This window comes from Miniopterus schreibersii, assembly GCF_964146895.1.
Source record: "Miniopterus schreibersii genome assembly, chromosome: 11".
In the NCBI taxonomy this organism is placed as follows: domain Eukaryota; kingdom Metazoa; phylum Chordata; class Mammalia; order Chiroptera; family Miniopteridae; genus Miniopterus; species Miniopterus schreibersii.
This window is the reverse complement of record NC_138111.1, coordinates 24,701,409-24,725,845: the sequence shown is the minus strand read 5'-3', so window position 1 is coordinate 24,725,845 and position 24,437 is coordinate 24,701,409. Positions and strand designations below refer to the sequence as shown.

Below are 24,437 nucleotides of genomic sequence, written 5' to 3'. Positions count from 1 at the left end.
TCCTCAGCCTGCTTTGGCCACTCTGCCCTTGCTCAGTCTTCCAGACCCAGCAACCGCTATGGACACAACTCAGCCAAAGTGTTCAATTCTGCTGAAGCCTCCCCGGAGCCTGTCCTGAGCTAATGGGAGGGCCCGGTGCTGGGGGGGACATCGAGGAAGTGGATGTGACCCCCATCTTCAGGGAACTGGTGGTCGGGGGTGGAGAGGAAGGCCAGAGTGAACATGTACCCAGTGCTGTGACAGAGGGACAGCGTCCTCAGCACAAAAATAGGAAGAGAGGATTTCATGTCGGGAGCTCTAGGTTTTGCATGGGACCTTGAAGAAGGGGAGGACTTGAGATGGAGCTGCAGGCTAGAGCCCAGCAGGGTGGAGGAAGCGCTAACAGTCTATAGCCCCAGGAGCAGGTGGGCAATGAGGCTGGAGAGGAGCGAGGCCAAATCTCACAGGCTGTCATGGCCTGGAGGGGTGTCAGGGCTATGGGGGCAGTGAGGCTGCTGGATTAGTCAGGAACCTTTTGACTGCAAGTGATGGAAACTGAACTTGGACCAACCCTGACAAAAAGGGCAATTTATTGGAGGAACGGAGGTTCCAAGGAAGGCCTGCGCTTCCCAGCATGGGAAGGCTCAGGGTGCTGGTGGCCTTTAGGAAAAGCTGTTCAGGGACTCACACGCCATCAGAACCCATCTCTTGACCCTGCTTTCCATTTTTCTCTTCTGTGGCCGACTATATTTCCCTACATGGAGGAATCCTGGGGAAGGGACTTGCTGGCCCAGCTCAGGTCAGGTTCCCACTTTGGATCCTCACCTGTGGCCAAAGCTGGGTCACATGGTAACAGGGCTGCTCTGATACTATCAGCGGAAGGCAGAGAGGGCAACTTCTGAAGGAAGGGACAGTGCTGAGCAGGCACCCAGAACTGTCCCTTGAGTTTCTGAGCAGAGGAATATGGCCTGAAATGACCTGCATTCTGCGCTTAAGAGTAGGCATTAAAGACGACAGTTTTCCCCCTTTTATTCATAAAAACAAATTTGCAACAATTTATTAAAAATTGATACCATGCAATTGGGGTACGAGAAATTCCTCATTTACATTTGATTCTGGCAGTTCCAGTCTAATTTAAAGCGTTTGTGCACTAACATCATTGGAAAACACCTTCAGGCGGAAGCCTTTTCGGAAATGTGCGGTGTGTTTGCTGCGTATAAAAGAACAGACCGTTAAATAGCTAGAGTCACTTCTGTGGGTCTTGTTATTTGCAGGGAAATTTTAAAAAATGGGTGAACCTACAGTATCATTAAGACAGAGAATGTACTTTGTGGGTTAACCTAGAAGACTGCACGTTCAGGAGTCACAATGGGTTACAGATGCACACACTCACCTCCGACTGTCCAATACTTTTGTTTCTTTTTTTCCTGCTATGCTGGAATAATATTTCTACGAGTATTTTTTTGTGTGTGTATACATTATGTACAATGAATTGTCTCTTTCTCTTTGAAAAATTAATGTGGCCCTTTAAATTAAATCTGGTTTTGGTGAAATCAAGAAAGCAAGGAAATACTGGTAATACACAGTGAGTGACAACACCGATTGTTAGTGCCTAAACAGACAATGACTTCAACTTGACCTGTGATGTGTTAACATTTTTCCCCCCCTAAAAGCTACAGTACCTCCATAACCTCTCTTTGGGGGAGGGGAGAGGAAAGCTATGCTATGTGAAATAGGGTATTTGAAATGTGGGCGATGCTAAGGTTCCTGTGGGCCCTTTTGTCAAAGCCTGGTGGTGACAGCAGCATATTCCTGACTTCGGTGGCCTGGGAGGAGATTATTGCCTGCCTGTGGAAGCTGCCATTAGGTTTCTTTAGGGAGTGAGCGACTGCTCAGTTGTGCAGATGTCCTGGACGTTGTCATTCAGGCCTTTCTTTAGCAAAGAATGAACCTGTCTAGGAATGTCACAAAAGTCATAGGGAGCTTCTCTTTCACCGGCTGATCCCGGTAGAGGGCTGTGCTGGGAACTTCTCTGGGCCACTCCCCTGGCTGTTGTGAGGGCTGAAGGTCATGGTCATCCTGATACCTCATGGGTCAGGGCCGCTTCACTGTTTGGTATGAAGCTTTCCTGCACGAGATCAAGTTTTGATCCTTAGAGTGACCCTGCGAGGTAGGCAGGATGGGTGTTATTTCAACCCCAACTTGTTAGAGGGGGGAGACTGAGGCTCAGAGAGACACTAGTGACTTGCCCAAGGTCATGGAGGGAGTCAGCAGTGGAGTGAGGACTTGAACCCGGTGTGTCTTACTCTCAGGCCGGTGCTCTTTGGGGTTCAACAAGGGAAGAGTGATCTTATGAATGAGAATCAGTGTGCTGACTGATCACCCCTGTGACCCCCATGGGCGCAGCTCACCAGCTTGTCTGGACTAAAGGCTGCCTTCTAGAAGCTGAGAGAAGCCCTTAGCTAGCAACCCCTTCCCCTACAAGTACAGGGATGTCTTCTAGAAGAATGCCCATGATTCACTTTGGTCAGAAACAAAGTCAGTGGGGGAAAAACAATAACCCAGCAAGCCCTTGGGCCCTGATGAGAGAGGTTAAAGTGCACAATCTTTCTTTTTTGTGTATGCTGGGAGCAGACATTCCATGATTAGCTCAGGTGGCCCCCACTTATTACCGGGAACACCTGATACAAACACAAGGACATGGCCAATGTGGTGGGTGCATGACCGACCGTCGGTGAATGCTGCAGTGTGTGTCTGCAGTAACGTGCCCTAAATCCCCGCGGTCCAGAACGGGTGTTATTGTGTTAATGTGTGGCATTTATCAGACAGTAAGGTCCCACCGGGAGGCATGCGAGCCAGCCTGCTCCCGCACCCCAGCCCTCGGCCACCTGCCTCAGAGCTGTGCCTGGCTGCCCTTCCTGCAGGCTCCTTGTTCCAGGAAGGCTAGGGGTGGCTGGACTGGCAGCTGGGGGCCTGGCTGCCCTGCCCACCTCCTTCCCCAGAGGTAAGAAGGGCCGGCCTGGGGGCACAGCCAGTGACGCGTGTGCAGAGGCAGAGGCCGTTTCTCCAGCAGCCCTTTCTCTTCCCAAGGCTGTGCAGTGACTTCCAGCTGGAGTTCTAGTGACTCTTTCCTTGTCTAGGTTTTTTTTTTTTCCAGTTTCAAATATCCCAGTTCCTCCTGTTTGCAGACATTAAGGAAGAAGTCATTTCCATTCCTCTTCTTTGTGAAAGAATAAAAACTTCACAAATAGGGCGCGAGGTGAGGTGCCAAGTGCGCCCCGTCCTGTCCACCTGAGTGCCATCCAAGCAGTTGCGCAAGGCCAGCATGGCGCCCAGCTTCTCTGCAGCCAGACCCGACAGTTCCTGTAGCAGACGCCTCTGCTCTGTGTGGTTCTGTCATGGGGGAGGCCCCGGCCCCAGGCCTACCACCTTTACAGGCCCGAGACCATAACTCGGAAGGAGGGTGGCACATGTCTGTGGCGGGGGCTGGCGGTGGGGCTGACACAGGGGCTGACGCAGCTGGCATCCACGCCTCCGATGGACGGGAGGTAGGCGTGGTGGAGAATGGGGAGCTGGAGGGACAGCCGGCGCTGGATGCTGGGGCAGGAGAGAAAGAGAGAGGGAGGGGTGTTAACGAAGGCTGCCTGGCTTCCCCTGGGAAAGTTCCTTGGCCTTGCTTTGGCTAGGAGGCTGACGGTAGGAGCAGTTTCCTCTGAATTCAAGATCCGCCCACCCTACCATCTAACCACTCGCCCACCCAGCAGGTACTTAATGCAGGCCTACCTGTGCCAAGTACCGCCCGGAACGACCGGGGAGGCAATGAACAAGGAGGACGCTTCCTGAGCTTCGGCGGTTCCTAGGAGCAAGGCTTTGCCCTGCCCACAGGGCTTGCTGCAGACACAGACACTTCTCATTCTCTGCTCTTGCAAGCCGCCACATGGACTTGGCTTTGGGTCCATCCTGAAGGGCTTCCCAGCTGATCCTCCTTCCCCACTGGCTCTGCCTCCCTGCCTCGCCCAGGACCTCAGTCCTTGCTGGGCCAGTTCCAACAGGTTCTGTCCTGGACTTTTGGCTTCTTTGGTGACTAGCATTGCGTTTTCAACACTGAGATGGGACACTCAGGGCTCTTTAAGATCTGTCCTTTCCCAGATTCTCCAGTTGAATCCTCTCTGCCCCCTCTGTAAACCCTACCCTCTGGCAGCTAGTTTCCCCTAAAACCCAGCTCCTGGCCACTCTCCATGCCTTTGCACACGCTGTTTCCCCGGCCTGCAGAACCTTGTTCTACTTCCCGGTCTGATGAACTGCTTTTCCTTCAAGATCCAGTTCAAACGTCCTCTTCTTTGTGCTAACTCCCCCAGAGCGTGAGTCCACTCCTCGCCTGAGCCCCCAGAGCCCTTGGTAAATTTCCGAGATGCAGCCAGAAAAACCAAAGCCGGGGGAGGGTTGCGTGACTGATGGAGGAGCAGAGTGGAAAGGGAGCTGCCTTCTGACTCCCTTCGACTGCCACGCCTCCACGCTTGCCTTCTCATCAGCCTTCACCTGACCGGCAGGTCAGGAAGTCACCTTAGTTGTTGGAAAGGCTGCTTTGGGGCAATGTGCGCAGGCCACCACCCTGCTCTGCTCAGCTGCGCTTGGTGCCCTTCTCACGGCAGCTGGGAAGTTGCATTCCCTATATTCTCAGGCCTTCTCTGTCCCCAGTGCCTGGCCATGCAGGGGGGATGAAACCCCAGATCTTCGCAAAGCCCAGTAGCAAAGGCAGTATTCCCATCATAAAGATGAGTTTACGTAACTTGCTCATGGAAACAAAGCTGAAACCAAGTAGGGTGGGACTCCTGCTTCTGTTAAACACGGAGCTTTGTGGGGGAGGCCAATCAGTTCACAGGGGCTGCCTCATCCCAAAAGACTGTGCCCTGGTAAGTAGGGCTTTGGTGGGATCTGAGATGGATGGGGACAGATGCAGGGCTGGCTGCCCCCACTCCCTAAGGACCTGCTGGCCAGAAGGGATTCTCCCAAGAGATACTTCACAGGTGCTCATGAGATAAGGGTGCTGGAGATCTCATTTTGAAATTAAAGTCGAACCTTTGTAATGTCAACTATGATCAATTCCTTAAGGAAAGATGGTGTTGGCAAAGAATCCAGGAAAAGGGAGCTGAAGAATAAACTCTGACCTAGGAAAAGGTGCCCTGTCTGAGCATTCCTCGCAGGGCCATCTACCAGCCATCTACCTGGGCAAGGTGGGCACTCTGCTGTCTGGTGGGATCCTGTTTGCATTTTCATTCATTCAACAGACACTTGCCAAAAACCTATTCGGCCCTTGAACCTGTGTTCAGTCCAAGGGACATGTGAAGGACCCATATCTTACCCTCAAGGTGCTGACACTCTATTGTAGGGAACTGATAGGTAAACCACTGACATATGCCATGTAACCATCAGTAATTGTTCTGACTGGGAGCCAGGGAGCCCTGGAGCTAACTGGGCTGAGAGGCTATTAGCTCTTACACTGAATGGCCTCAAATAACGTGGCAGTTGGTGATTCAGCTGTTTTTGCTGGTTCCTCACCACTTGTCACTTCTCAGGAGCTAACTTGCAGGGCTGACATTTCTAATCTCTGCTTCCGATCTGCTGTGAGCTGGAAAGAACTAAAAACTACCAGTGGGAACAAAGCAAACTGAGATGTCCAGGTCTTTGCTTAGCTGTTATCTTCTCACTGAGTCTTCTCTGACCACCCTATTTAAAATTATACTCCTACCCCCTTCCTCTGCTTTTTCTCTCCAAGGCATCTATCGTTTAACATACTAGGTTTTGCTTTTTTAATTAAGTTATTGACTTACCAGATAGATGGGTAGCTCCATGAAGGGAGCTGCTGTGTCCGACACATAGTAGGTCTCAGTAAATCATTGTTAAATAAATGCACTTAGCAAGATTACATTTTATACATAACAAAGGCAGTGTGCTAAGTGAAGAACATGGGATTTGATATGAGACAGACCCCAATTCAAATCCCACCTCTTGCACTTAGCAACTGGATGAGCTTTGACGAGTCACCACCCTTTTCTGAAAGTTAGTTTTATCATCTGTACAATGAGCATTGTCATCTGACCTGCACCATGGGGTTGCTGTGGAGTTCAAATAAAATAACGCACGTGCAAACATGGTGCATGGTAAACTGTAAACTGTTCTGCAGGGGTCAGGTACTCTGGCAGCAATTCTCATGGAGAAGGTACTTACTGTTCTGGAGAGTTTATATCTTCTATAGGATCTTTGCATGTTCTTGAGGGCTCAGTTGTGTTCCACTGCAGCTGGGGATTTTGATCGAGGTGATTTTTTAAAATGGCCTTTCCCCCATCTGAATGCAAAACAACAATATCACAACACATTGTATTGATTTTTAAAAGTCGCCAGTGCAGCCCTGGCCAGTGTTTCTCAGTGGTTAGAGCATTGGCCCGTGCACCAAAGGGTTGCAGGTTCCATCCTGGCCCCAGTTGGGGCACATGTGGGAGGCAACCAATCAATATGTCTCTCTCACATTGATGTTTCTCTCTCTCTCTCTTCCTCCTTCCCTCCCTTCCTGTCCCCTTCCACTCTCTAAAAAATCAATGGAAAAATATCTTCAGGTAAAGATTAACAACAACAAAAAATTGACAACGCAGTCTTTTTAGGATGCTGCCCTAGGAGAGAGGATGCAAAAGAGCCCAGCATCCCTCTCTTCAGCAGCTCTCCCAGGACCAAGGCAGGGAGCCAAGAAGCCCCCGCCCAGGGACAGAAGTGCGTGCTGGCGATGTGTATGGTGCGCCCTGTGCCCTGCTTTTCTCCAAGAACAGAGGGGAATCAGGTCAACCGGTGTAGGTGACATAACTTAGACATTAGAGGTTCTAATCTGAAGACCCTTTTCACTGGTGCATAGGGATGTAATGACAGAGAAAAACTCCAAGATGTGTATTCCAGGAATGGAAAAGGATAATAGTAATCTTCTGGTGGGAGTTTAAATTGACACAATCTTTCTGGGGAGTGGGAGGGGCACAGTCAATAAGCATCAAACACTATAGAAAGTGCATATATCTTTTCACTCAGAATTTCCCCTTCCAGGAATCCTAAGAAATAATTAAGGATCTGTGTAAAGATGCATGCAAGATGTTCAAATCAGTATTGTTTACAATATTGAAAACTTGGAACTAATCCTAATTTGTCCAGCAATAATGGATTAGTTACATACTAATATGTATGCATGGGGCCTCCATTCAAAGAAACACTGTGTAGCCACAGAACACGACGATGTAGGTGCTCTCAACCCTCTTTGTGCTTCAGACCACTCTTGGGGAGATTTAAAGAAATATAAAATATAAAAACCTGCCCCCCTGCTAAGAGATTTGGATTCATTTGGAGAGTGGCATCAGCGTTTTTCCCCCCTGCAGTGGGCAACTTTATGTATGTCATTCTGTACTCATGTGAGTACAGACAATTCTCCTTATTCATGGATTCTGTATTTGTAAACTCCTATTCACTAAAATTTACTTGTAACCCCTAACTCAATACTCCTGATGTTTTTGTGGTCATTTGCTGACACAAAGTATGGAAAACTTTGAGTTGCCCAACATGCACATTCCCAGCTGAGGTCGACACTGTGTACTTGCTTCAGCTCTCATGCTATTAATAAGTATTCTTTTTGTGGTCTATTTAGGGCCACTTTTGTCACATTTTTGTGCTTTGTGTTGGTGATTTCACTGTTTAAAATGGTCCCCAACTGTATGCTGAAGGGCTGTCTAATGGTCCTAAGCTGTGATGTGCCTGGAGAAAATATGTGTGTTCAATCAGGCGTAAGTGACACAGTGCTACTGGCTGTGAGTTCAATGTAAATGAATCAATAACGTACATTAAATAAGGTGACTTTAAACAGAAACACACCTAAAACAAAGTTCTGTATTGATCTGTTGACAAAAATGTCAACCTTTAAGAGGCTTGCGGGAACCTAACCCTGTATTTCCCTTAAGAGCAGTGGTTCAGGACTCACGAATTCTCATTTCACAATGACTTTATAAACCATAGGTACCATGAATAATGACAGTCACCTGTATATCCTTTGGGTAAATTCCAAAAGTGGAACTGCAGGGTCAGGACAACTTCTATTTCAACCAGCAATGCTTGAGAATGCCCATTTCCCCACCTGATTCCTCTCATTCTCAGCAGCTCTTTGATTTCTGAACTCTGCGGGTCTTACAGGTGAAAATGGTATGTCACTACAGATTTAATTTGCCCTCCTTGGATACGGAGCAACACTGAGCATCTTTTCATAAGCCTAAGAACCACCTGTATTTCCTTTTATAAGAACGCTCTTGCCCATTTTTCCTTTGGGTTGTTGGTCTTTTTCTTATTAATTTCCATATAATTACATGCACTTTATATGCAATTACATATAATTTCTCCTTATATACAAGGAAATGTTTGTTAACTGAGTTATATTTTGGCTTACTTTGTTGCTTAATTTTTTGACTGTACTTATGATGGCTTTTGCACTGTTAAAAAATTTTCTTTTGTCCCTGTTCGAGTGGTTCAGGCAGTTGGAGCTTCATCCTGTACACCAAAAGGTTGCGGGTTCGATTCCTGGCTGGGCACATACCTAGGTTATGGGTTTGATCTTTGGTCGGGGTGTGGTCAGGGCATGTATGGGAGGCAACTGATTGATGTTTCTCTCTCCCTTCCTCTGTAAAATCAATAAAAACATATCCTCAGGTGAGGATTAAAATAAATTTTTTTTCCTTTTGTAGTTGAATGTTGAACTTTTCTTTTGTGGTTTCTGTGTTTTACATCAAATTTAAAAAGTCCTTCCTCTGAGATTATAAAATAAATACTTACATGCTTTCTTCTAGTATATTCATGGTTTCATCTTTTATATTTAAATCTTTACCCACTTGGATTTTTGTGTAAAGTGTGAGGTAAGGCTCTAACATTATTTTTATCTCAATGAAATTTACTGAATGATTCATTTCCCCACTAATGTGAAATGCTCACCTTTTCCAGATACTAAAATTACTAAGAATAATTTTAATTCTTTCAATTTCCTTATTACCTCAATTTAAAAAATTTTAACAATCAATATACAATAAGTTTATAATATTGCTTTTAAATTATATTATATATAATAAAGTTAATTATAATTATGTTAATTTTATAAGAATACTTATTACTTATGTAATAAGAATAAAAGAAACAAGATTTTTCATTGACTTAAAAATTAATTTTATAACAAAAATGAACATATGCTAATGACAAAATGCAAACAATATAGAAATACATAAAATGAAATGTATAAGATTCCCTTCTTACCCACCCTTCCACATAGGTGGATTCTGTTAACTATTTGGTGTCTGTTCTCGCAAACCTTTTTAAAAATACACTTACACACATACACAAAAATGCATTTATATATAATGCTGGTCTTCACCTTGCTTTTCACTTGGAGATCTTACCATATCTGCACAAATAAATCCATCTCACTTTTTTTTTTTAATCCTCACATGAGTATATTTTTTGCATTGCTTTTCAGAGAGAGTGGGGGGCGGGAAACACTGATGTGAGAGAGACACATCGATTGAGCCTGAAACCAAGGTACGTGCCGTGGCCAGAACTGAACCCAGAGCCCTTCAGTCCTCGGGCTAATGCCCTAACCACTAAGCCAAGCCGGCCAGGGCCTACCTCACTTTTTAATAGCTGTATAATGCACCTTGTTTGGTTGTACCATAATTAACGAAACTACCCCAAATAATGGCCATTTAAGTTAATTCCAGCTTTTCTCCCCTAAAAATAACGTGGTGAACAGCATGTGTCTACATCTTCGCATGCATGGGAGTGCTTCCAAGGCAGGCTCCCGCTAGTGGAATTGCTGGGTTGAAAAGGTTTCACATCTAACATTTGGAGAGTGCCAGGCTGGCTTCCAAACATTGCAGGAGAACGCTCGTTTCAGCTTGCATTTCGCAGGTGGTGGGGAGAGTGAGTGTCCTGTCACATCCTACTGAGCACTCCTTTCCTGTACATTGACGTGGTGCGCTGGAAACTAAAGAACGTTGGGAGAAGCACAGGTGATCTATTTGCTAAGAACAATGTGCCCCCATCAGAACACTGGGAATGTGGCCATGTGTGTACAGGAGCAACTGGAGCCCAAGGGTCTGAGAAGCAGAAGCCCCAGCTCCAGCAGAATGAGCTCCAGATGGACACTGAACTGTGGCTGGAGATGTGGGCTCCAGGTGCCCCAGCTCTGCCTGTGTGACTTCAGACCAGCCCATCCCTCCCTGACCTCAGTTTCTTCATCTGTAAAATAGGAGGTTGATGGCTGTGTCTGATACCCATATCCCCACGTTTCCGGGGGCTCCACCTCCTCTTACCTGTGCTCTCAGTGAAGTTCCCCAGGTTGAGGATGTCATTGAGCTCTTGGTAATGGTTCTGTTTAATGTAGGTGGTCTTTTCTGGTGTGTCCTGCAGCTGCATGGTGACCTCTTCCAAGTCTTTATCAAGCTAGAAAACAAAGGCTCCAGCTGAGTCAAAGCTCTGGCCTAGTCCCTGCCCTAGTCCTGGCAGCCAGGCCTCGAGAGCCAAAAAGTAGCTCTCAGGGCCAGGCCTCGGGCTGGCTTTGGGAGGGCACTGAGAGCCAGAGGGGCTGCTGCATGTTGGGGAAGAGACACAGAAGGTCCCTGCCAGCTCTTGTTCCAGGAGAAGCTGTCATGGGAGGGGCCTGGGCTTTGCAGTGATGTGTCCAGTGCAGGCTTGTGCCTGATGGAGCAGCCTGGGGAGAGGGGGAGAGTTTTGCTACGCAGGCTCTGAAGCTGGACAAGCCTAGGGGCAGACCCAGGGCTGCTCCTTACTGGCTGTGTGCTGGCTGGTGAGAACTGAGTCTCAGTTCCTTCATCTGTAGAATGGGGTAATAATAGTACACACCTCGCAGGGTTCTTGTGAAGATTAAATGAGATAATACGATAAAAGTTTAGCCCAGCCCTTGACACATACTAAGAGAAATCTACTACTATAATACTATTACTATAATTATTATTGATACTAGTAGAACCCTTGGTGTGGGAGGGTGGAAACAGATCTGCAGGACTGGTCAGCTCTGAGCCTCACACTGTCATGGAGACTCAGGTCAGCAGGGATGCCTTCAGAGGAGTTAAGCAGGATAGATCCCAGTCGCCCTCAGGTTATATAAGAATCAGATGCTGGCTCTGGGCAGCTCAGTTCCTGCGAAGCCTAGGGAATGCGTGTGTTGGGAATGGACAGTAGTTGGGAAGGGTAGTGGGCATCCTATTACAATATAAGGGAGGGGACCACACCAACTGTAAAGTGCTGTTCCAATGTCCAGAGCACAGCTATAAATTGTTTAATAAGTTTTCATGTGGAGGAGGAGAGAGATACCTCTTTCTGTGTGACTCAAATGGCAAGGCTGGGATCAAAGGGTGGAAGCACCAGGGAGCCAGATTATGGTTCAAATCCAGGAAAAACCGCCCAACATGTTGGGGTTTTGACGGTGGCTTGGGTTTTGGGTTTCCTAATGTGAGTGAACTCTTCACTGCTGGAGTGTGCAAGTGGAAGTCAGAAACCTTTCCTCCTCTGCTCCGGTGGCTAGTGGACGGCGGCACGTCCTAAAAGCCAGCTTTCGATGCACCGACAACTGTGTAGAGGATCTTGTGGCCCTGCTGTGAGCCCCCACAGTAGGGCCTGCCAGATTAGCAACTGAAAATACAGAATCTGTCACATGTGCATTTCAGATAATAAGGAATCATTTTTTAGAATAAGTATATCCCAAATATTATATGGGACACACTTATACTAAAAATATGATTGGTTGTTTGTCTGAAATTAAAATATAACTGGGCATCCTATATCTATTCAGGCAACCCTCCGTCTCACTTCTTCCTTGGGACTCTTAGCTACAGAGTACATTCCCCAGCCTCCCTGTGGCTAAGTGTGATATGTAGGTTCTTGTCAATGTAACTGGAGCAAACCCAAAATGTGTACAATTTTGTATCACTTGCTTAAAAGGCAATCCCCTGCATGGACTTCCCTTCTCTTTCCTTCCTGAGACAGCCCAGGGTGTGCCTTCCACCTGGCTTTAACTGCACTGCCGAGGAAAGCAATGCCTTGGGGAGTGGCCCATTCTGATCAAATGGCCTCTGTCTGGTTCACAGCCACCCCGGTTCTTGAAGCCGTCAGGACAGCAGATGGGGAGGCACAGCCGTGATGTCCTGGAGGAGACGTGGTGGGAATGGCAGCTCTGAGAGTACCTCACGGGCACAGGGACTCCAGTGGGAGGAGGGGCCCTGGCTGGCAGTGCTGTGGGAGGTACCTCTGTGATCTTCATTCGCAGGCGGTGGTTTTCAGACTGCAGGCCCTCCAGGCGGGATGTGCTTGCTTGGTTCACGCTGGTGACAGAGGTGGATGTTTTAGAATCTTCTTTCTTCTGATTCTGAGTGAACTGGAAACGTCTGTTCTGAGTTGCTGCATCTGGGTTTGTTCTCAGAGTGATAAGCTGAAAGGACATATGTGGGTTTGAAAAGAGAACCTTGGGGTCCTCCCTCCTCTCCTCCCCTCCATCCAGCTTTCCCTGCAGGTCCTGCTCTGGAAGCAACAGGGGGCCACAGAAAGGACATAGCTGGGAGTCCAGAGCCCTGGGCCCAGGACTCTCTTTGGCATTTGCTCCTGTGTGACCTGGGGCAGGCCCTTCCCCTCACTGAGCCTCAGTTTCCTTCCTTGTCAGCAGAGTCTGGTCTCCTGACCCACATTCCACCGCATCCTAATCATTCGGCAGAGCCCCCTAGGGCCCTGAAGGCCTGGCTCCAGCTGAGCCTCGCTGTGCCTCAGGCCTTGCACCGTATGGAGAACAAACCTGAAGGTGACAGTTGTGAAGACAGTGGGATGGAGGAAAGTGAAGGCTTCTTGTCAGAACCATCGATGGGTGTTGGGGGCAGATTAGTGACTGGCTCTGTCATTTTCAAAGACATTTTTATATGAGAAAAGGTTGCCACTTGACCCTGATCTTATTCATTTAGTGGAGAAACATCTCTTATTTGAGGTGGGCTCTGGGCTCAGGACTGGAGAGCGGGGGCTGAGCGAGCCATGACTCCTGACCACCAGGACCTCATGGGTCAGAGGCAAGGGGCTGAGTTCTGAGAAAGGCCTGGAAGGAAGCAGAGGATAAGGGAATCCCAGGGGGAGGTAATGGCGTATGCCATCACAGGGGGAGGCCTGGGGCTCAGGGCGCTTATGGAGAAGGGCAGTTTGGATGGTGGATAGGGATTTCTGGGGAGACTGGAGGAGACTGAAGGATCCTGAAAGGCAGCCCAATGTCACAGGCTTGATCCTGGAGCCAGAAGGGCGATGCGACCTACTGAGGGTGACACAGCAGAGTGACACAATCAGAGCTGAGCTCAGAACCATCTGGCATCCTTTATAGGATGGAGAGAACATCAGAGTCCAGGCAGAGGAGTTGTGGTGTTGGCTGGAGCCTGGGCAGGTGTTTACAACTAGAGAGGGAAGGAATATTCGCCAGAGGCACTAAGGGCAGAGCTGACACTGCCTGGGAGGATGCAGGTGCCTTGGGCAGCCTCTAGGGGAGGGAGAGACCCTGTGTGATCTCTCCTCCTAGGCAGACACTGCCTCACTTGGGCCAACAACTCCTTCCCTACTCTCTCTGTTTCCTGGGACCCACCAGAGGTCAGGCTTCCCTCTGTATACAGACCAGCTACTGCAGGGGCTCCTAAGAGGGCAAGGCCTCTTGTTCGCCTGCCTGCTGGGCAGGATAATATTGGAAAAGCACCTCACAGGATGAATGAAAAATGTTAACTGGCTGTTAAAAACGGTTATTCTTTTTGACCCACTAATACTACTTCTGCCACTCTATCTTAAGGGAATAATTGGATATAAGGAAAATGTGTTATGTAGAAAAGTTATTTATAATATAAAAAGCCTGGAAACAACTGCAATGTCACAATAAGAGATCAAGTGGACAAGAAAGTAGAGAACTTTCCCTCAATGATGGTTATAAACATGGGAAATACAAAGGACAAAAAATTAAGTGAAAGGCAAACTGCAAAGCGATGTACGTGCTATAATTATAGCCATATCTGAAAAAGCATCACTGCCTAACTATTAAAAAACACTGGGAGAAACATATCAAAAATATTAACAGTAAAAAAGCAAACAAAAAAAACCCATTAACTGATTATTTTGGATAGTGGGACTAAATGAAGTTTCTGGATAATCTGGTTTTACTCTTCTGTGCTTTCCAAACTTTCTGGGATGTGAGTTGTGTTCATTGTGAAAAAAAAAAAAAAAAAAAAAGATGTGCACAACTTAGGAAGTGAAGGGAGCTGGGAAATCCCCGCGTGACAGAGCCAGAGGCCGCGGCCAGGGCGGCGAGGGTGGCTGTCGGCCACCGCCGGTACCTTGGGCACGAACACCAGGCAGAGGGTGATGGTGCTGCAGAAGATGATGACCAGCGCCACGATGCAGAACTGCACGTTGGGCTGGTCCCGGGTCAGGAAGGAGACGGCGGCCCCGATGATGCACATGATCCCCACGTTGTAGACGCTCATCCCGATGTACTTGCTGTCATTGAGCGCGGGGATGCTGACATTGCGGGTCTCCCAAGCTAGGAAACAACCGAACAGCTGAAACGGTGAACAGAAGGGAAGGTGGTCATTACCAAGTAGCGGCACGCGCTCGCTGCTCCGAAAAGCAACTGGGCTGAGGGTTACTCTGGAAGTGGGGGCTGCAGGGAGGGAGGCCGGGCTTTGCTGGCTCCACTCAGGGCCCTGGGTTGAGTCTGGGGTGCACACTGGGAGTGTCACAGCTGGCTGGTTCTCCTTCACCCTCACCCCTGGTTCATGCACAGACCCACAGGAGGCCGCAGTGGGAAGGAACTTCAGACATGACCTCGACCACCTCCCTTCATTCTATAGCAGGCGTGGGGAACATCTGGCCCTGCCAAGGCAAATGCAGGCGGGACTCAAAATTCAATAAATCTAGAAGCTTTTTTCATAGCGAATTTTAAAGCTGATAATTTTGTATGGCCCGTGAATGGATGTTATAAATACCCAAATGGCCCTTGGCAGAAAAAAGGCTCCCCACCCCTGTTCTATAGAGAACACTGAGGCCCAGAGAAAGGAAGGGGCTTGCCCAAGGCCACATAGCAATATGGTGGCAAAAGTGGGACTGTGTCTCTAGAAGTTCAGTCTAGTCTCTTTCCCATTATACCAGGAGGAGCCCCTGGGTCTGGGACTTCTGTCACCCCACAATGCAATAGCCACCCAAGAATAGAGACTATAGTTCCTAGTCTCTACATGGCAAGGTTCTGGACAATGCCATGTAGTGTGTACAAGTCAGACAAGAGAAAGATGTTTCTTTTGTCCTTCCTAATAAATGGAGTGGAATGTGATGGGTGGAGCTTGAACAGCCATTTTAGACCATTAAATCATCTTATACTACAATGTGGAAGCAGCATGGAGATGGGGGAGCCACAAGATGCAAGGAGCTCAGATGCTGGGAGCCCCCCAACCTCTCCTAGATTGCTTGAGAGGGAAATTAACTATATCTTTAATCACTATTATTCTGGGGGTTTTGGGGGTTTTTTTGGTCACTTGCAGCTCTACTCTTAACCAGTATCTCCCAACAGAATTGAGCAGGGTAAAACTCAAATGTAATCTGAAGCAGGGTGTTGAATTTATCTTCACAGGTGGTCTAAAGGGAGGGCAGGCTGCAGAAGGGAGTACAGATAAACGCAGGGCAGAAATGGTGATGTGAGTGGGAGGAAGTCCAGCACCTCCAGGAGGCCTTCCCACGAAGGCCCCTCTTCCCTGTGATCTCATCACTGCAGCTCGGGCATGTGCCACATCACAGTGAGGGCCTGTTTTAAGGTTGAGGTTACTTTGGCAGTACAATGCTATGTGGTAGAAGGGTGGCTGGCACAAGGCCGGAGAATCTGGAATCTGCTCTGCTACCCACTGGCTGTGTGACTCTGGGCAAGTCACTTCTCAGGCCTGAGTTTCACTATCTGTGAAATGGGAATAATACTTTTCTCACAGGGTCTTTCCACATGAAATGAAAGGATGGATGTAAAAGCATTTTATAACTGGAAATGTCCTGTACAGAATTAAAAAGGCATTTTGTAATTGGTATTATTCTATACAATCATGGTTGTTTTCCTCTCCTTTTCTTAATGTGTTATCTCACAGACTGATTTATTTTTAAAACATTCCATTTAAAATGAGGAATCAGAAGCCCAGAGAAGGAAACCAACAGCTGTGAAAGCCTGCTTTGTGTTGGTTCCCTAGAATTCAGCCTCCTTCAATCCCACAAGGGCACTGGGTGTGGCTGCCCACATCTCATAGGGGAAGAAGCAGAGGCTGGGCAAGGCCAAGTGACCTGTCTGGGTCCCATAGCAGTGAGTGTCAGGGCTAGATGGGTGTCAGGACTCCTGTTCTCTAACAGGGGGTCTGACCCTGCCTTGATTTTAGACTTTTGGACTCCAGAACTGTGAGAGAACACATTTCTGTTGTTTTAAGCCATCAGTTTGTTGTAATTTGTTATGGAAGCCACAGGAAACTAATATGCCATCCATGGATGGTACAGGCTGCTTTTAAGGGGGTGAGTTCCCCATCACTGGAGGTATGGAAGCAGTGAGTGAAAGAACAGTTGTTGGGGATGCTCTTGGGGGTCTGTGGGGTTTGAGGATGCTGAAACATCTGACAGCAGAGTGGGCCGACAGGGCTGTGCATGCTCTTTCCAGCCCCAAGATTCTGAGGTTCCAGAGCAGGAGGGGCTAGAGAGGGGCTTTCAGTTATGAACCCGAGAGCCCAGGAGGGCTGTGGCCATTCCTTTTCATACACTGGAAACAGTTAAGCATTTGTGCTGTCAAATACAGTTTTATTGACATGATCTGATAGAAAGTATTAGCTTTCCTGGAAGAGATACAGTCATCTCCAACTACTTTTGGAAGTAGGTGGGGAAGATAATCAATGGCCAAAACACTACAGATAAATCCAGTTTAGGGTCAATCTGATTCACATAATCTAATTTCACAGAGTCAGGATCAAGAACATGGCATCCTGGAAAGAGTCTAGTTTCATTTTCTTTATTCAGTGAGGGCTGGGGAAACTCAAGTCATGGATGTTGCACACTTCCTGTGACAGGGAGCTCATTCCTTCTCACGGGGCTCCATCACATCTGTGAACACTGCTCTGTTATACAAAGTCCTTCCTTACAGGGACCAGAGCTGCCTTCTGGCACCTCTGCCCACTGATGATGGCTCTGCCCTCAGGTCTGTGCCACCTGTCTCTGGCAGCTTTGGTGACCATGTCCCCCGAGTGTGTCTTTCTCTAAGCCTAGGACCTTAGGCCAGTCTTCAAGGTCCCATTTCCATTCTGGGCACCTCCTGTAGACACCTCCAGGTCATTACCTTGTGGGACTCAGATGGCAGCCCAGTAGTTCTCAAAGGACCTCTATGGAAACACAAGAGGGTCTCAACTAGTATGAAGTGGGGACAATCTTTGCCTGGGGTCCCCTAACACCTGTTCTTCTGGTGTGGCCCCTTGAAGGACTCAGGATCAACTGCTAACAGTTTTGGGGAGCAGCAGCAGGCGAGGAAGCATTTGAGAAGGGTAAGGAACCCCAGTTTATCTGACTTTTGGAGAGGGCTGCATTTTGCACTTCTAAGTGGAGGCTTCTGCGGTGAGATCTGAGCAGGGCGCAGTGGCAGCTCCCCGCCACTCGGGGACTGGGAGCGGAGGCCCGAGGTGGGGTGGGGGTGGGGGGGGTAGTAGGGTCAGGCGGGGGGGGGTGTAGGGTCAGGCGGGGGGGGGTGTAGGGTCAGGGGGGGGTGTAGGGTCAGGCGGGGGGGGGTGTAGGGTCAGGGGGTGTGTGTGTAGGGTCAGGCGGGGGGGGGGTGTAGGGTCAGGCGGGGGGGGGAGTAGGGTCAGGCGGGGGAGGGGTGGTGTAGGGTCAGGCGGGGGGGGGGGGGGCGCCTGCCAAGCCCTGCTGGGCTTGGACACTCCACAGCCGTGTGAGGAGGGTTCGGTGTGACCTTTCCTTTCTTTTTAACCCTCACCTTTGATTTTAATGGATGGTGATGAGCCGAATGGAAAGAGTGCTGGGTTCCGGGGCTGGCGGCCACCAGATGGCCTCTGCAAACCGCTTAATCTCTCTCAACCTTACTTTCCTAGTCTATGAAATCGGATGGTCCACGGGCCTCCCACGGATCTGGAGGACCCGGTGAAGCTGGGGCTGGGACGTGCTAGACGTCAACACAGGGCGGCTCCAGGCGTGCTCAGCGGCAGCTGCAGAGGCGAGCTCGCAGGTTCCGTGTGACTCTGCCACTTCCTGGCTGAGTGACCTTGGGCAAACAGAGCCTCAGTGTATTCATCAGTGGGACGGGGACATTATTTGTACTATCTCATAGGGTTGTTACGGAAATACCCTAACATGGCAGACACAGGGCTGGCACAGAGTAAGTGCTTAGTCCTGGGGGCTCTTTGATTTCTACGTTGATGGCTGCCCCCAGGAGAGAAAGTGTGACAGGGAAGCGGTTCCCTGCACTCGGCCTCCTGCTCCACACCTACCATGAGAAGCCCCTTGTAGGCATAGACGATGCCGAGCCAGATGGTCATGTGGGTGTTCTCACAGTGCTCCAAGAGAGGGCGGATGGAGATGTCCCGTCCTGCTGGGTCCGGCTGTGCAAAGGAAAGACAGAAACCCAGGGATGGCACTGGGCACTATTCCAGCAACTGGGTCCCCATCTGACTGCCCGTTTCCCTCCTATAAGCCACTGCATGTGTCACGGCCCAGGAGGCTTTTTGGTCCCCGCCTCTTTCCCCACCTCTGTGTTCCTCAGCGAGTGTTGACTGCCTCTGTTGTTGGTTGTGATCCAGCCTGCACTAAAGTTATATATGATCTTTATGCCCTCCCATCTTGAGTCAGAGCTCTGGAGGGTAGGGACTGGGTCACTTCTGTGCCCCTAGAACCTAGCAAAGACCTGGCCCAGAGCAGGCATCTGTAATATTTGTTGAAAAAGTGAGGATGAGAATGAAGCACAACATTAAGTCAGGAGGCCTTTAGGTATCTTTGGAATTAACTTGGGGAGCTAAAGATGCAAATCTACTGGCTGGGCCAATTATGGGGCCTGCCAAGCCCTTCTAAGGAGATCCTCTTGCCCACCCCATTAAGGGAGCTGTGGTGGTAGCAATGTTATGTACCACGTGACCCATCTGGAATCAGAGTTGACTGGACAAGAGGTGGTCGAGAGGATCCTACCCAAGCTCAGGAACAGAACTGGGAAACTGGGGGAGAATCAGGTAGGAGGTGGCAAGAGAAAAAGACACCCAGGGAATGCAAAAATATATACTGTATACATACAGGGTAGGGCCAAAGGAGGCTTATAGTTATTCATATGGAAAACAATGCAGTAATTAATAAATCATAATACAAGAATAAATTCTGTTTCATATACTCACAACTGTAAACCTACTTTTGCACCACCCTGTATTTCCCCCGAATCACTGAGAGTTAGTTGCAGACATCCTGACCTTTCACCCCTAAGTACCTAGCATGTATTTCCTAAGAACGAGGAGATTCTCTTACATAACCACACACACTTAACCAAATTCAGGAAATTTAACACTGATACAGTATATTATCTAACATACCATCCATTTTCAAATTTCACCAGTTGGCCTAATGTCCTTTAAGGCAACTGAGGATCCAATCTGGGATGATGTACTGCGCTCACTTGTCAAACCTTTAGTCTCCTTTCATCTCAAACAGTACCTCAGCCAACTTTGGCTTTTCATGTAACTGATATTTCTGAAGTTTCCAGTTCAGTTATTTTGTAGACTGTACTTTGATTTGGATTTGTCTGAATGCGTTTTGGTGATTAGATTTGGGTTACACTTTCTTGGCAGGAATCTGAGGGAAGTGATGTTTCAGCTTCCTCGATGCTTCACTTCTGGGGAACTTGATGGCATCTTGTCCCATTATTGATGTTAATTGTGATCATTTGGTTGAGGTGATGTCTGCCAGAACTCTCAGCTTCAAAGGTACCATTTCTCTCTCATAATTAATAAGTAATCTGTGGGAGATACTTTGAACCTGTGTGAGTATCCTGTTCCCCCATGAACATTAACTCAGTGGTTTCAGCATCCACTGATGATTCTTACCTGAGTCATTATTTTGGTGGTTGCGAATGGTAATTTTCTAACACCATGGTTCCATTTAAATACCTGGCATTCTACTGTAAACAAGATCTTTCCTTTCAGCTCATTTTAAGAAATGTGTATCAGTATGGACTTGTAGGTTTCTTTTTAATTCAGTGTCTTATAATCCAGTAATATGATTTTTCATTTTGATGCTCAAATTTTTTCCAGATTTCGCTAATGGAAACCCCCTGCATGCTAACTTCTGTGTTTTTCAATGTGTCCCCATAATTTTTTGAGCACTTTCCTACTTCTTGGCACAAGATGTTCCACGCTCTCCTTACACTTTCCTTGCCCCAGCCTTAGAATCAGCTATCTTCCCGAGGAGTCTTGGTTCTTTTTAGCAGAGATTGGTATTTAGAAACCAGTGTCTGGGGGTTAGATGTGCTCACTGTTTCTGAGGTATCATTACTTATGGGTCTGTGTATATATATATGTATGTATGTATGTATTCATTCATCATTATCTATCTATCTATCTATCTATCTATCTATCTATCTATCTATCATCTATCTATCTATCTATCATCTATCATCTATCTATCTATCTATCTATCTATCTATCTATCTATCTATCTATCTATCATCTATCTATCTATCTATCATCTCCTATCTATCATCTATCTATCTATCTATCTATCTATCTATCTATCTATCTATCTATCTATCTATCATCTATCTATCTATCTATCTATCTATCTATCTATCTATCTATCTATCATCTCCTATCTATCATCTATCTATCTATCTATCTATCTATCTATCTATCTATCTATCTATCTATCATCTATCTATCTATCTATCTATCTATCTATCTATCATCTATCTATCTATCATCTTCTATCTATCTATCTATCTATCTATCTATCTATCTATCTATCATCTATCTATCTATCTATCTATCTATCTATCTATCTATCTATCTATCATCTATCTATCATCTATCTATATCTATCTGTCTATCTATCTATCATCATAATCATCTATCTACCTACCTATCATCTATCTGTTCTAACACCACAGAATTCTTGCTGCAAATATGGAACAGAAATTCCATATTTGCATCTTTCTTCTTCTACAGTGAGAACACTGGTTTCCAATAACATCAAAATATTCTCATTTGCTTAATCGTACAAATAAACACAAAATAGTTTCAGAATTGCTACATCCATACACTACCAAGAAATTTATTAAGTAAAATTGAAGATTTCTTTGCACATCTGTTTGTCTTTAGAACAGATACCACTGAGGGGATCTCATCAAAGAGCCGTGTTCAAGATGTTGTCCTACTGAGGCCCAGGGTAAAGTCATATGCCAGAGGGTAAGGGGTAGGCATTCCCAGGGTCAGTCACTAGGAAGAAGGGGCACACCGGTAAGGCAGAAGGCAGGCCCGAGGCAGGGAGAGGATGGAAACCCTGCTTCTCTTGGCCCTGTTCTCTAGGCCTGGCCTTTGAGGCAGCAATGGCCTGGGCACCTAAGAGTTGGGGAAAGATGGTGCTCCCACATGGAAGCAGGAGTGCTAGGAGTGGTGGGCCTGTGGGCTCAGGCCTCTTGGAACCAGATCACCCAGCTGCACGCTCTCTAAGGCTTGATTTCCCTTTCGTTGTCTCAAGCCACAGAAAGCCTTAGCTCAGCCTCTATGGTCACGGAGCCCACACATGGGCTGGAGTGCCATAGGGGAGAGGAGGTTCCTGAAGCCTCTGCGGTGGTGGCAGTGGGTCCTAGTGAGAGACACCTCAGGGAAGGTGATCTCCAGGAACCATAGTCAGAGTGGACAAGGCCAGAGATTTCCCCTCCACTGCCGCCAGACCAGGAGCTGGACTGGATTCTACTAGGGGTGATGGGAGTTTCCTGATGTCCTTTCATTGTTTAAATGAGGAGACTGACAAAGGACTTGGTCCCAAGGTCACCAGTGACTTTGTGGCAGAACTTGGGTTTCTGTAATGTTGCAGTAGCACAGGCCCATCACGGTCATGCATGAATAGCAAACCCATTAATGATGACGGTGTCTGTTGTTCTACAATGAAAGGCACTAATTATGATAGACTCTTAGATTCTATGTGTAGAGGACTGATTCTGTCATACACTTTGTTCAATGTAATGATAACTCTGTTCACAGAAAGCTGACGATGGTTGTCTGGCTTACATGCCCCCGTGACAGACCCCTCCCTCCACTCTTGGAGAGATGGTTACACAATTCTTTTATTGAACCAGAACCTTCTCCTCCTGTACCTCCACCCACTGGTCTTTCCCCCTGGGCTCCCCAGAACAATCTCAAGCTCTCTTGTTTAGTCTGCACACCCTTCTTCAGGAGGGGGAGGGGAAGAGCCACACTTAAGGTACACACCACCTCCTCCCACATGTCATCCTGGTCCTTTAACCTGCTCGAGTTTAACATTGATCTGTGGGCCTAGGATCGAGCTCAACCTGGTAAAAGTGAGTCCACCTACATGTCCTTACCTTCCACTGGTGACTCAGATATTCCTTAGGGTTGACTAAGGCCCCATCAGGTAAGTTTCATCCAATTGCTTCCAGCTCTGTCTTCTCCCTTCTGCAGCTGACATTCCAGCCTGGTTACCTCTCCCTTGTTAGTAAACACCCTCCCCACCCCAATCCCCATCTTGGTCTGCTCTGATCTCTTTGAATCCTGAAACCCTAATTCTTAATGTGGTCTTTAGTCTCCCACCAAGCTTAAGCACAGCCTTGGCTGCAGAACTGGGAGGACAGTGGAAAACCAAGGGCTTGCGGAGATTTCAGAGAAGTCAGTGGTCCCAAGGGCAGGCAGAGAGGCTTCTACACCATCTCCCCAGGACACAGGCTCTGATCCAGGAACAAGCACAGCAATCTCCTGGTAGTGAACGTCACCCTCACACAGGTCTGTGCACACTGGACACAGATCAGAATGGCAGGGGTTGGAGGTGGTTTTAGGAGTGATGAGGTTCAGGTTCAGGTTCAGGCTGGGGGATGGAGAATTTGAATATTCAAAAGACCCTTGCACTGAATCTCAAAGCAAACTGTAAGAGCCACGCCTCTTCTTGTCTTAGCCATCCTGGCCAGGCCTGAGACAAGAGTTCAGAGAGATGTGCCTGGCCATGCAAGGGGAGGGCTGGGAGCACGGCCACCACCTGAGCACTTACTTGGAGTCACTGTCGTGCACCAAAGCGCCACTAGAGGACACCAAAGAACTGTGCAGAGTCGTGCCCAGTGGCTGTGGATCCTCCTCCACTGGGGACACAGAGCTACTTCTGTGGGGTGGGGCTGTAAGTGATGAAGCCCTCAGCACCCACTGGCCTTAACAAGGCCAGATTACCAGGCACCATGGAGGACCCCACCCCCCTTCCAGGACAGTGTGGATGGGGATGGGGATAGGGATTGGGGGCTACTATGGAGGAGCTGGAGGGCCCAGGCTGTACCTGCCTACCCCATTCACCCTGCTCCTACTGTGGGCCAGCCACGCAGCACAGGGCCAGTGAGCACAGGGCACTGACCCCTACAGATGCCAAGCTGGGCCCTCACATCAGGGTCTGAGCCACGACTCAGGCCACTTCCCTGCACAGCTGTGGACTACAGCTTCTCCACTGGCCTAAGAATGTCTCCCTGGCCCTGGATACTGGCTATAAGAACTGTCAACTTGTTTTTTTCTCTTCTTTAGTTTTCTTCCTTCTTTGCTGCTCACTTGGGTAATTACCTAAGTAATCATTCACTCACTCATTCATTCACTCACTCATTCATTTAATACATAACTATCAGGCACTACCATTTGCCAGGTATCATTCTAGGCATGGGGAATGCAGCAATGACCAGGCCTGACAAGAGCCCTGTCCTCATGGGTCTTCCATTCTAGTAAGGTCAGGATGATTCCATGAGAGGCAGCCTCAGAGGGAGAGTGGGTGGACCTCACCAGTAAGAGCCGCCTCAAGAACAGCAAGAGCCACTTGTCATGCGTGACGACATCTAGTTGCTAAGCTGTGAGAGCTCTATACAACTATCTTGTCAGAGCCTCATAAGAATTCAACAAGGTGTTGTACTCATTTACAGACGAGGCAACTGAGGCATGGAGAGGTTAAGTAACTTGCCCAGAATCTCCAGCCAGAAAGTGTCAGAGGGGAAATTCAAACCCAGGTCTGTCTGACTCCCAAACCAGTATTCTTTCTTCCCTCGCATGTGCTCTTCCCAGCCTCCCCTGTCTTTCTTAAAGCGTCCTGTAAAATTCCAGGGACAGTGGGTACAGACC

The 24,437-nt window shown here is 48.0% G+C and overlaps 1 protein-coding gene across 1 annotated transcript in view; it reads right to left on the bottom strand.

The window, feature by feature from the left end:
• Nucleotides 1-979: 979 nt before the first annotated feature.
• The window catches only part of GABBR2 (gamma-aminobutyric acid type B receptor subunit 2), a gene marked incomplete at its 5' end in the record, with an annotated part of 300,510 nt that continues 277,052 nt past the window's right edge, over nt 980-24,437 (bottom strand). The window contains 6 exons of the mRNA XM_081151173.1: nt 980-3,576; nt 6,208-6,325; nt 10,356-10,485; nt 12,308-12,490; nt 14,406-14,630; nt 18,576-18,686. Coding sequence (XP_081007299.1) covers nt 3,411-3,576; nt 6,208-6,325; nt 10,356-10,485; nt 12,308-12,490; nt 14,406-14,630; nt 18,576-18,686 — 933 coding nt within the window. The 3' untranslated portion in view covers nt 980-3,410. The remainder of the gene's footprint in view (nt 3,577-6,207; nt 6,326-10,355; nt 10,486-12,307; nt 12,491-14,405; nt 14,631-18,575; nt 18,687-24,437) is intronic.